The sequence below is a fragment of the Ipomoea nil genome, unplaced genomic scaffold, assembly GCF_001879475.1.
Source record: "Ipomoea nil cultivar Tokyo-kokei standard unplaced genomic scaffold, Asagao_1.1 scaffold1421, whole genome shotgun sequence".
In the NCBI taxonomy this organism is placed as follows: Eukaryota; Viridiplantae; Streptophyta; class Magnoliopsida; order Solanales; family Convolvulaceae; genus Ipomoea; species Ipomoea nil.
This window is the reverse complement of record NW_017617849.1, coordinates 1,657,777-1,671,577: the sequence shown is the minus strand read 5'-3', so window position 1 is coordinate 1,671,577 and position 13,801 is coordinate 1,657,777. Positions and strand designations below refer to the sequence as shown.

The following is a 13,801-nucleotide window of genomic DNA, read 5'->3' as shown; positions in this document are numbered from 1 at the left end:
AAAGTATATAAACAAGATACTACATTGTAATAGAGCTAGTAGCATTCAAAAAAAAAAAAAAAGATATAACTACTGTATTATTTAACTTTAATGACACATGTTTAATTAACAAATCCTAAGTTATTTTAAACAATTATACTATTCAATTAAATTCAAGTTTTTATTAGAATGTTAGTACCAGGCAAAATTCAATCCGGCCTGCGTCTTATATTTAAACAAAAGATCAGAACAGAAAATATGTGAATAGCCAAGCACTATAGAAGAGAAGAAACATACATCAGGACCAGTAGAGATAAACTAGGCTACTGTATATATTCGTGTTTCTAAAAACCAATACATAGTCAAACCTTCTCCTAGAGACGAAAGAAAAGTGGATTAAATGAGTTACGGACCATATAATGAACTTTTATAAGTTTGAACTCTAAACTTAAAATTTTTCTGATCTGATCTGATCTATTGCTTTTATCCTGAAAATGGTGGAGGAGATAAATTGGATGATGTGTGTTAACTGGTCTATAGGCTTCTAAATTCTTATACACTCTCAGTTGTTGTATACTTGTATGCATATTCAATATGTTCTTAATAAGAATAAGGAAATCAGAATAGAAACGTTACGTTTTAAGCTAAGGTAAGAAGCGAACCAATTATATGAGTGGTCGGAGTTGACATCGATCAATTTCAAATACCAAATCCAAACAGAAAAGCCATATATCCAGTTTCGGTTACGTGCATGATCGCTCCACTTAATATTTAATGATGCAACAAGCTATTTGTCATGGAAGTAACACCTGTTCGTCGCTCATGAATACTTATTACATACCCACCGTAACGTTATATTATATTATCATTATTACATACCCAACAAGCTAAGGATTCTAGAATAGTAATTTTTTTTTTTTTTTTTTTTTAGCAATTTGCATTATCAAAATCTAATTATACTTTATTCCTAATAATTCTCAATATTTGTTGTCAGTAATTTCAACTAGAATTAATTCATTATTTCTTAATTTGCTGAAAAAGTTTTTTGAATTGTAATAACAAAAAAAAAAAAAAAAAATTGCATATATATTATTATGGGACATAATTTTCAATCTGTGGATAATTACAGCGCAGCTAAGACCAGATAAAGGGTAATTATATATATAGTCAGCTTAATTCCTTGACAAACCTAATGAATTACAGCTAATTAAGAGGTGCACATAAGGTGCTGAGATACATCAAAAGTCAAGTTCTCTTCCAAGCTAAGCCACTTGCACTCTACACCATAGCTAGGGTGCATGGGTTTGGTTCAGATTATATACTCTAAATTTTCACATTAAAAAAAATGTTGTCATATTCTTATTTGCTTTTCAAAAGTGTGACACTCCTGGAGGTAGTAATGTGTGATTTTTAATAATATTTTTAAAATTTATTTTTTATTACATTTTCGAGAATCTTATTTTATGATCTCACCAATCTCTTAGATAACGTGAAAAATTAGGAATAAAATAACTTGAATTGCACGTTGAGACTAAATGTTATTGCTACTTGTGAAATTATATTCAATGGTCGTTGATCCTTTCTCGGTTGGATGAATTGGAGGTTAAGGCATTAGAGCAAGCTCAATATTTCAATTTTTTTATGGGTGTTTGCAGAGACAACAATGAAAGAGAAAAGGGGAGAGAAGAAAAAAAAAAAACTTAATTGAAACAAATTACTGTTTTTACACGTCCAACTGCACGTGCTAGCTGTGCGCGACTAGTGCTTTTGCTTTCTGTTTTCCTAGTGTACCTCAAAAAAACTCTCTTGCAGGAGTACCTCATTTTTTCTCACCGACCTCTTCTCTCTTTTCTTCACATGCTGTCACCCCATAAAAAACTTCAAAAAATACATTGATGGTGTTGCTCTTAGTGATGGGGTGAGGATAAAATTGTACAGTTTTTTATTTATATTTTTGTGTGGACATAATCTTAATAATTGGTGGTTGATCGAGTGTGTGTCATCTTGTGTAACACAGATGCAAGTCAACTAATGCAAACCATCTAAATAAAGTCAGCTGCAATGATTTCCCATTTTGACCTCTAAATTACAGAAATGATATTTTGGTGACTTAGGCAGCTTAAATAATGGTTCAACTAAGAGTGTCACCTTTGGACTTCCCATTTGTACGTTTATTGTTTGCCGTCTATTTCCCTTTGACATTTGTACAATTGTACACCATATAAATCTATAAAACACTCATTTCAATCTCTCTTTCTCTCATCTACTCATCTGATAACATACTATTAATAATATACTATACAATCATCGTTATCAAGAACTCATTAATTAAACGCACGCCCGTTGAATTTTAATATTTTCGATTAAAAAATGTCACTATATATTATTAATTAAAAAATATTAATTACAATTGAAGCATGTATTTTGTTTGTTTTTTAACTGTAAGCGCAAACCGATTACTTTTTGGTGGACTCTGAACAATGTTTTCTAAGCAATAAATATTTTTCTACAATCAGATAATATTATCAACTAGTTAAACTCACTAACCCAATCAACTAACAGATATTTACCAAACACCCCCAATTATGTGTTGATAAACTCTTTGTGCATCATAGTTGAAATGTCATTCCTAGACATTTTGACGTTATATTATTTTAAGAAAATGATGAACATCATCAACCATTAACTTAATCAAACAATATAATTTGACTGGTGAGGCATATGAGGAAATGTCATGTCGTTAAAACGGCACCTTTATATTCCAGGTGGGTTTTGATGTCATTAATTAATCGGGCTACATTACAAACTAATATACTGCAGTTGACCATCATTTAAATTTTAAAGCATTAATTATACCACCCCGGGCCCTTAATTTGATTCTAATCCTAGCTACTTAATTATTAATTATCACAATTCCGTTACGAAACTAAACTTTTGCAAGCTTTTGGAGGCGTGTTACGTTAAAATTAGTGAGACCAACAAAGAATTTGTAAAATTGAAAACACTCGAGACTCTTCATTACAGATAATTTATTTCTTATATTTTAGTAATATTATATATTATATATTTATAATAGTGTTGTGAATTGTGATGTTTCTTCATGTAAATCATTGTATCATTCTTATTTTGGGATGCAATCAATATTTTTAAATATAATTGAATAATAAAATGAGAAAGATAATAATGGAGAAACAAAATGAAATATAGGGGAAGAGAGATTTTACCATATATGATTTACAAAATGAAAATGTTTTTTTTTTTCTGAAATCTAGTGACTATATTACATTGTAGCATTTGTTCATTTATACTTTCTCAACATGTTGAAGCCCAAAGAGTCAACACCGCCTCCACTGAGGCTCGATCTCATGACCTCAGCTCCCATATAGGAGAGTCACTACATGTTATTTGAACACAATGTGCTTGACACAAAATGAAAATGTTATTTCTCCATACTTTAAGAAAAAAAAATGTCATTTTCCTTAAATAATATTACCATATATGATTTGTGTGACCTCATTGTTACATCATGATAAAATGTTATATTATTTCTTTTATTCCGTGAAAAAAAAAATTAAATGGAGGTTTTGTTTGAAATTAAAGGGTTTGACAGAACATGATGATACATCTACTCATACATTGATAACTAGAAGTCTAGAACCCTATAAAAAAGAATTCTACTACATGTACTTCTAAATCACACTTCTGAAATAACGAAATTTAATCTTTGATGTTACGAATTCTAATAAGTTTTTTTATTTTATTTTATTTTATGTGAGTCTCAATACAAATATTTACATCAAGATTTTATGTGTGAAAATATAAATTGAGTGTAAAAATATGAATACACACAGCATTTTCTTATAGAAAATAATAATAATAAAAGCTATGATGGACCGACCTACTCTTCAATTCATTTAGTGCCTTTTTCTGCAATTATCATGATTGACATTAAAGAAGCCGGCCTTTCCTTTGTTTCTTTTATATTCACACCTGCAGTTTTTTTTTTTTTTTCTTCAGTGTAACACAGAGTTTTTACTGTCAGACAGAGTGACTCATCATCTTGCTGAATTATAAATATTTTTATTGAGTGAAACAACTGACTGAAGATTTAAGACTGATCCATATCAAAATTAAGAATTCAACTCTTAACGTTTAGTTAATGATAAATGAATCCTTTTAACACAACCATACCCCAAGTTACCTGCAGTTTCCCATACGAACTGGCCAAACTATATATTAATCTTTTATTTTGGACCACCTTTTGCCCCCGAAATGCTTTTGAGTCCCTTGCTTATGTTGTTGAATTGGGCAATTTTTAACGAGAAATACCTTTTGTTCTTTGCATCTATTGGTGCCAGATTGGGAGATCATTGGGCCTCATAAGAGACCCTTGTCTAGTTGTCTTGACTTTGCAGTCGATTGATGACATATAAAATTAATGGATATAAAATTGTTTAATGTTAACGTATAATATTTTTTAATTAAAACGTATTAATATTTGTTATAAGTTTATAAACAATATTAATATATATTTAACTAAAAGTATTACATTTTTCATTTAAAACAATCTCACACAAAAAAGAAATAGATTTAACATGTTATTATCATATAAGTGCATGTAAACATGGGTTGAGGTTCAATTTTTTGGAAGAATGTAAACATTAATATTTTAAAATTAATTACATTAAATGACAATTTATTGATTTGACCGGTTTTACCTGGAGCAACATATAAAAAAAAAAATATTAATTACACAATTTTTGTTGTTTAATGTCTCAGTTGCACTTTTTTTTTTCAATGTTTTAATTATACAAAATGTAAAATTTTAGTGACTTACGTTATATCACAATAGTAAGGATTAAGACTGGTTTTTTTTTTTTTTTTTTTTTTTTAATAGTTTTTGAACGTGAACTAAAAGTGGGCATACCCAATAAAGGTAATAATTGTATGTATTCACTGTCCAAGAGCCCAATTCAAATAAAAAAAAATAGCCTATACCACATTTATTTGAGATAGGCCCAAAACCTAGCCTATTAAACATGAAGACCTGTTTGGTAAAATAGTCTGTGCATCTGTGTGCACCATGCATGATGCATACGGATGTAAAAATGATGTCGTTTTGACTAAAAATGTGCGTCTTATTTAAAAAAATTTCAGTTTCGATTCTCCTCAACAACATTATATTGTTCATTCATTCTGGATTTTTAGTTCATAGATTCTGGATTTTTAGTTCATTGATTCTGGATATTTAGATGGAAATCGAAACTGATTTTTTTTTTTTTCTTTCATGCTGGATTTTTAGTTCATTCATTATGGATATTTAGTTCATTCATTATGGAGTTTTAGTTCATTCATTCTGTATTTTTAGTTCATTGATTATAGATTTTTAGTTCATTGGTTATGGATTTTTAGTTCATTGATTCTGGATATATAGTTCAAATTATGCACAACATAATGTTGTTGCCGGGAATCGAAACTGATTTTTTTTTTTTTAAGTGGGATGCACGTTTTTATTCAAAACAACGTCATTTTTGCATCCGTGTGCACCATGCATGGTGCACAGCATAATTTGCCGTCAAATAGCAGTCGTTATATCGTGGACTGCGGTGCAAAAAACGGCGCAGTTTTTTAAAGTAAAGAAACGGCGCGCCGTTAAGTGTGTATTTTTTGTGTATTAATTATGAACTGAAAATATAGTATATCTAAACCGGCACTGCCTCGCGTATTATTTTTATATTATCAAATGAAACTTCAGTTATATCAAAATGATATTGTAGTTGTGTTGAAATGAAACTGCAGTGTATATAAAATGAAATTGAATAACATTTCACATATTTGAGTGTATATTGTACAATGAAGCTGTAATTATATCAAAATGGACATGTAGTTGTGTTTTAATAAAACAATACTGTATATAAAATAAAATTAAGTAACATTTTCACATATTTGAGTTTATAAATATCGAATGAAACTGTAGTTGTATACAAAATAAAACTGAATAACAGAGTTACTTTTTGCGGAAGGTGCAGAATGGCGGGAAACGGATGCCGTTTCTTTTCATTAAACAAAACGACGCCTTTTTTATGCGCAATGCATAATCGATTATGAAACGCGGTGCACGATATAATTTGCCGTAAAATAGTTAGCATATTAGTTAATTTTGGCTTATTTGATCACTATTAATTGTTTGATTTGGTTTAAAAATTAATATAAGTGTTTGGTTAATTAGTTTTTTGTAACTACAAAATGCTAAAATTCAAAAAATTACTCAAAGCAACTTTGTCAATTAGTTTTTTGAGAAAATAAATTATATCAAACAGCTATCAGCTAACAGTTAATTTATCAAACTCATTTATACAATCAGCTAATGTTATATCAACTAGTTATACCTTGTAATTAACACAATCAGCTAACAACTAACATCAATTTATCAAACAAGGCCTAAATCTCAGTCTTATTTCTTATAATTTTCTTTCGAGCCCAAACCTGCCATAGTGAAGCAACTGTGTAGACTACAAATTAAAAACACATTATTTGAATACTGAAAGTACATTATTTTGTTTGACAATTGAACGGTGTGTTGAAGTAAAATGACTTATAAGTCATTAAACACATTTCTGCAATGTTTGTCAATAACCTAATTGTCAAACACACCCTTCAATTTAATATTAAATTTATAATATATTTTATTTTTAACTAATATATTATTAAATTTATAAAACAACCCCAAGGTATATATATGAAATTTGGCTCGAAGCCCTAACCCCCAATTTCAATTTCCAAATTTCAATTTTTAGTTTTCGACCGTCCCCGACTCCGACTTGGCGACTCCCTCCCGGTGCGGCGTGGAGTGACTACGTGCCGCGACTCCCTCCAAGTAGGTTGGTCTTCTACTTTCTTTTACTCTGTATTCTGCTGCGGACTGCTGTGGGTCGGTGGCGTGACCGGAAACATGCGGTGCCGTGAGATCGCGGCGGCCTCCGGATTTGTGTTTATTTTTGGTGTATTTTTGACGGATTCTGGACATTGAATTTAACTTGTCTTTTTAGATTTTTGTATTTTGAACTTATGGATTTCTGGTCATGTACTAGGTTTGTATTGAGAAAATTGTCAGCAGCTACTTTCAATGGTCGGTTTCAGTCACCTCGTTTATCTTATATTCAAATGTTGGTTTCGGTCGGTTATGGTGTTCCTAATTTTTTTTTGGTTATTTTGTTTTCTGGTCCTGGGCTCACTAATCAAGCTCTGGACCCTCTTAAGTCTTGTGCATTTTGTTCTCTCGCCTTAGTTTTTATTTTTTGTTAATTTTCATTATTTTAATTCTTTCCATTGATCTGGTTTATTGATTTTTGTTTTTACTTTTGACTGCTCTGCTATTGGTTTTTTATTTTGAGTTTTTTGTTCTTTGTCGGAAGAAATTTGATTGTTTCAATCCCGTTTGAATACACCTTCAGGTAAAACAAAATATACCCAAGTCAATAGATTTATATTCATATTATTATAGGTAAGTTTTAATTGTATAGCAGATTCATAAAGCTACAAGGAAAATGAATTTCTGGATGAATACATTTCCTTGTAATAGACTAATACTAGGTTTGAGTAATGTATTGCTAGTAGCTTTTAATGGGAAGCATCTTTGCATCAAGGAAATAGATATTTGTTTATTTGAACTTTTTTTTTTTGCTATGAACTTCTTGAACCAATATTATTTGCGTCTGCTATCTGAGCTCTTTTTTATTTTTATTTTATTTTTTTTTGAATATAAGAATGATTGAATTGACTACCTCACAGGCCAGTATTCAGTAAACACTTGCTGGAACTGCATATTTTATTTGGGTCGCCCTATGGATCTTTTGTCTAAAGTATATTCTAGTGCTTCAGACGAAGATGAAGATGGCAATGGCAAAGCTGAACAAAAGGCACTCACGTGGCATCCTCAGAAGCGGGCCAAATTCGAACCATTTAACCAAAACTTTAAACCCGTGCCAGTGTTTCAGCCAAATATCGACCCAAATCTTCCATTGGATGGTCCTATTCCCGGGAGGTACATCTCTAAGCGAGAGCGGAGCATATTGGCCTCTGCTTCAACGGTTTCCAACCCGATCCAGCCTCCCTCTCCAATAACACCAGGTTTTAGCCCATTTGCATCCTTTGCCTTGTTTAATTTGAGAATTTATGAAGGCCCTGTTTGGTAAAAAATTGGCCTATAGGCCAATTTTGACTTATTTGATCACTATTAATTGTTTGATTTAGTTAAAATATCAATATAAATATTTGGTTAATTAGCTTTTTGCAACTCCAAAAGGCTAAAATTCAAAAAGCTACTCCAAGCAACTTTTTCAATTAGCTTTTTGAGAAAAGAAATTATACCAAACAACTATCAGCTAACAACTAATTTACCAAACACTTTTCTACAATCAACTAATGTTATCAACTATTTATACCCTCTAATTAATACAATCAGCTAACAGCTAACAGCTATCAGTTAACAACCATTTTACCAAACAGGGCCTTTATGTTTTCTTTTGGTTAACCATTTGGAAAAATGTCATAAAATATGAAAAGTACCACCTACTATATTTGTAATACCCTTTTCATTGAAATAGTATCTTAGTTTGGTTGCAACTTGCAAGAGTAAAGGAGAAAATGATTTGTTTCCACATACATTATGCACATTATGACACTTAATGCTTATAGGTATTTAAAAATATATATTTTGCCACTTTCAAACTTCTAACAGAAAATTGTTAAACCTAAGCTAATAGTTATAGGAAAGGTTAAAAGAAATGTCATCTAATAATCTTAATAGTGTTTCAATCATAGAACACCTTTTTTTTTTTTTTTTTTTTTTTTTTGGGTTTTTGCAACAGTAAATCATCAACCTTCATTTGTATTAGTTGGATCTCGTCATCAGGCTGTGTAATAGATACCCAGAAGCTCTGAAATATTGGAAATGGACTTGCCGGGTTAGGCAAGCTACCTAGTAAAAAGGAGTCTCTCTTTGACCAGTGTGGAATTTGTTAGTAATTAGGATTGATAGATCAAATATCACACTACATACCTGTTTGAAGATAGTTGATTGCTATACTTCCCTCTCTATTAACTTTTTGTCTGTTGACTTGCTTGATATGCTATTTTGTTTCCAGTTTTGGGAACCATTTCTGTTTCAGATCTTCCTCAGAATATTTTATCAGCATTGAGGCGCCAATCTAACATAAATACACACATAGGCCAAATGCCTAAAGGACTGTCAGTAACTCTTGATGGGCACACAAAATCTGTTAATGCTGTACAATGGTCGAGAAGTCATGGTAAGTGTTCCATCCTTAATGAAAGTAATACAAACAAATTCTCTCTCTCCCCATTTGATGTTTCCTCTCCATATCATCTGTGCTTGACATCTAATACAGAGTATGTATATAAAAGAAAATGTTTTGTAGTTTGAATAAAAGTAGACTGCTTAAAACTATATCTCTAAATGTATCAAACTAGCTTTAAAAAAAAAAGTATCAAACTATATTGAAGGTCCTACTCCTATATTAGTCTGTTGCTTTGTTCGGTGTTACATTTTCAGATTTTCTAATTAGATAGTCCATACTTTGAGGTTTCATTCATATATCATTAACTCAAGTACCATTTACCTTGAGAAGCAAACGTACTTCTATAACTTTATATCATCAATTTCTTTTAGTTTAACATATTATTATAGTCTGGCTGTAGTATGTTAACTTGTTAAGCTTATCTCATCATTGTATCTTAATTATTCTAAATCCATTTTTTACATTTCTGATTCATTCTATTATGTTAGTCTTCAGCTCACCTTCTTGCATCTGCTGGTATGGATCAAACTATCTGCATATGGAATGTTTGGAGTAAAGATAATAAGAAAGCATGCATGTTCAACTATCACAGTGCTGCTGTCAAAGATGTGAAATGGTCACATCATGGGCTGTTTGTGCTCTCTTGTGGATATGATTGCTCATCAAGGCTAATAGACGTTGAAAAAGGAATACAGAGTCAGATTTTCAAGGAGGACCAAGTTGTTGGAGTTGTAAAATTTCATCCAAACAATTCCAATCTCTTCATATCTGGAGGGTCTAGAGGTGGCCTTAAATTGTGGGATATTAGATCTGGAAAAGTGGTCCATCAATACGTACGAAATCTTGGTCCAATCCTTGATGTGGAATTCACCGTTGATGCCAAGCAATTGATCTCTTCAAGTGATGTTTCCAGAAGCAACATCAGTGAGAACTCGATTATCATTTGGGACGTTTCACGGGAAATTCCCTTATCTAACCAGGTATAGCATTTATTTTTACCTGTAGTAACTGTTTTCTTGTTTCATATTTGATTGCGAGTATAACAAGCAACAAACTCAAGGAGTATTCTAAGGTATCAAACCACGGGAATCAGGTGTTAAGCGCTAGCTCCTTATGAATCTAGTTTTACTGTAATCAAATGAATTATGCAATGAAATCAAATCTAAATAATCAAACATGCACGTAAAAGGGGATAATCGAGACCCATGAATGTAGTGACTTGCTTTGCAAACATCTCAAACTTAATGCCATGTTGTTTGTAGTCATGCATTCCACATTTTCCACTAATGCTAATTTTTGTGAACCATTTTTCAGGTGTATGGTGAAGCATATACCTGCCCGTCTATTAGATGCCACCCTTCTGAGCCATATTTTATTGCACAATCAAACGGAAACTATATAGCAATCTTCTCTACAACACATCCGTTCAGACTTGACAAATATAGAAGATATGAAAGCCATAGTGTTTCCGGATTCCCTATCAAATGCAGTTTCAACTTGGACGGAAATATTGTTGCATCTGGCTCCTCAGATGGATACATCTACTTTTACAACACAAAAACCTGTCAGCTGAACAAAAAGTTGAAAGCATATGATCAAGCCTGTATAGACGCTGTTTTCCATCCTGTGATGCCAAATGTTGTTGCATCTTGTAGTTGGAATGGACAAGTTTCTGTTTTTGAGTGAGGTTTCCAGATTTAGGTTGTTTTTGTAGGAGTTTCTGTTTATTGTACAATATACTAGAAGTTCACATAACCCATTGTTCAACCCACCCCCCAGGTTTATTGTTCTAATTCATTTCTGTTTTTATTATCTTGAATCCTTCAGGCTAGTACGTTTCCACAGTAAATCTTATATCTAATTTAGCATGAATTGCAATATGGTTGTCTTGATTATGTGAATATTAGATGCATGTATACTAATCCAACTTTCAAATGAACATTTTCATCATTTTGGGTTTAGAGGAAAGGAAGGGAAAATGCTGGTATAGGTCATGAATGGAGGGAAATGAGATATTATGATAAGGACACTTGAAAACTTTAAATACTACTATCACTTGGTAATCCATTATCATAAGAACTGAATTGACAGCTTGTTAAAGAATTGGGAGTCTATATCAAAAGTTTAAAAAGAGACCATTTATTACATAATGCATAACAATTGAGAAACGAGAAATATGATTTGTCTATACATTATTATACTAATTAGTATAAGGTAAATAGATGAACTTAAGTTGTTTAATCAAATTTTCTTGCCCACAAAAGGCGAGATTCTCTTGTCCTTAGGGATAGGGTTCACCAAATCTTGATCCAATAGGATACTGGAGTAGTAAATCAAGGTGACTCAGCGGCTTATAAGGTGGAGGACCTAGTGTCCACTATATTGGATGTAACTCTCTCACTGTTGCTGACAGGGCTCGATTCTATGTCATTGTTCACAATTTATCACCCAGAAACCAATTAAGTGATATAATCAAATTTTTGATATAAAATTTGGCAGTTCTAAATGCCTATATTCTTAAACTAAATTTGCAACAAACAAAAATCAAGTCTAATAATACGTGACTAATAACAATTTTTTTGAGATTGAATTTTCTGGGGATGACACATTTGTGATTTCACATTGAAAATTGAATAAAGATAATATTAAAATATTTGAATATTTTTGGATAATATTGATATTATCCAATTTGTTTAATTAGATAATATTAAAAGAGTTTGAATTTATCAAAATTCATTTATCATATAGCTATAAATATGAGCTCTTATTTCTATGTAAACATCTTAGGAAAAATACATCTTAAAATATTATTCAAAGATCACAATAAAATAATCTTAAAAGTAAAAGCCCTCCATGAAGATCATGCCTATCAAGATCATGCAAATCATGTTGATCCAAATCTCCATTGAAGATCAAATCATTTGAAACCGGAGGCCCTTCAACGAAGAACAAGCATATAAACTCTTCTTTGAAGATCAAGCCACTTGAATTCCAGAGGCCCTTATGGTGGAGTGTTCAAAGGCATCCAATTGAAGAATTAAAGAACTACACAGAGATCTTGTACCCTCACCACATTGATACTACTTTTAACCAGAATTTTGAATTTTGATATGTAATTCAATTTCCTTTGTACACAGAGACAAAACATATACAATATTCATAATTACATCGTTGCAATGTTTCATGCTTTTTAGACCTTATTTTCTTTTATTTATAGGAAAGCTCACAACCGTTACTCAAATGTGTGGCTTTAGGTAAAGCCTGTCTAGCTGACAAAGGATCACTATAAGTTAAACTAGGCTAGGTTATCCATGGTTGACCGATTCAAGAAGATCAATGACTGTTGGAAAATAGCTTGAAAATGACATAATAAGTGATTAGGTGATTAGTAGGGTCCACTTTCGATTTGGATCGGGACGAAGAGATTGATATATTGTACGCACGGATAATGCGTGAATGAGAAATTGATTCTCAAAGTAGACCCATTTGAGATTTGAGTTGGAAAAGTAAAGAGGAAAGACTTTATAGCTTTTGTCCCACATTGGTTTGAGAAGTGGGTTTGCACCATTATTTATAAGCGCCTTTGCTTGATGGGAACCTCATCTCGTAAGTACAACTTGGGGAAGTAGCATTTGTCCCATATTGGTTTGTGATTTTACACATAACATAAATTAGATTTTTCTCTCTCTCGAAGCTCCTCCTCCTTTCTTAACTTCCTGTGTTCATCCCACGTTACTCCTAACTTAAAACCCGTAGTATGTTATATTCGGGGAAACTTAGGCCGTAACGTTACTAGTTACTACCACATTTGGGAGACGGTAAATAAGATTTTAAGGAGAGAGTCCAACTCGACTCGTACTAAAAATCTACCCAATTATCCCTTCGTCCCTGTAGTTGTCTTTTCCCTTCGTCCCTGTAGTTGTCTTTTCCAAGAAATTTTCAATTTTTTCAGGAAAATAATAATCCTTTTTCGTAGGATTATTATACAAATTTTCGACCTTATTCGTCAACATAGACAGTTTCCACAAAAATCAAACTTGAAACTTAATTATTATCAAACTAATTATCCCACCAACTTAACTGGATTACCCTACACCTTATTTTCTGATTTTATTATATCTCATACCAACAAGATTGCAAAAAGTGCGGATTTTTTTTTATCTTTATTTTGGTTAGGTGTATGGAAGATAATAGAAAATTCCCAGAAAGGTTATGGAAGAATTATAGCCTTGATTTCATGATCCAACAATATCCAGTGAGGTCAATCATATTGTTGTTTGCCCACAATTTCTCAACTAGGCCACATATATATATATGTCATTCTGGATTCATTACCTTTCCTTTTTGTGGGAGAAATTAGGCCATGATATGCATGTCTACACAAGAAAGCAATTGAGGTTGAGATCACAGATACTCTTAGGCCCATTTTGGGCTCAGCCTAGCAGAGTTGTTGGGTGACTACCCACCCTCAACTGGGCCCTTCTTCACTGAGTAACAACACT

At 31.9% G+C, this 13,801-nt stretch overlaps 1 protein-coding gene across 1 annotated transcript; it reads left to right on the top strand.

The window, feature by feature from the left end:
- Positions 1 to 6,746: 6,746 nt before the first annotated feature.
- Positions 6,747 to 11,051, top strand: LOC109187225 (WD repeat-containing protein 25). The gene is made up of 5 exons (XM_019337370.1): positions 6,747 to 6,856; positions 7,771 to 8,109; positions 9,126 to 9,290; positions 9,795 to 10,279; positions 10,614 to 11,051. The coding sequence occupies exons 2-5, from the start codon at positions 7,824 to 7,826 to the stop codon at positions 10,983 to 10,985; spliced, it is 1,308 nt and encodes a 435-aa protein (XP_019192915.1). The 5' UTR covers positions 6,747 to 6,856; positions 7,771 to 7,823; the 3' UTR covers positions 10,986 to 11,051.
- The last annotated feature ends 2,750 nt before the right edge of the window (positions 11,052 to 13,801 follow it).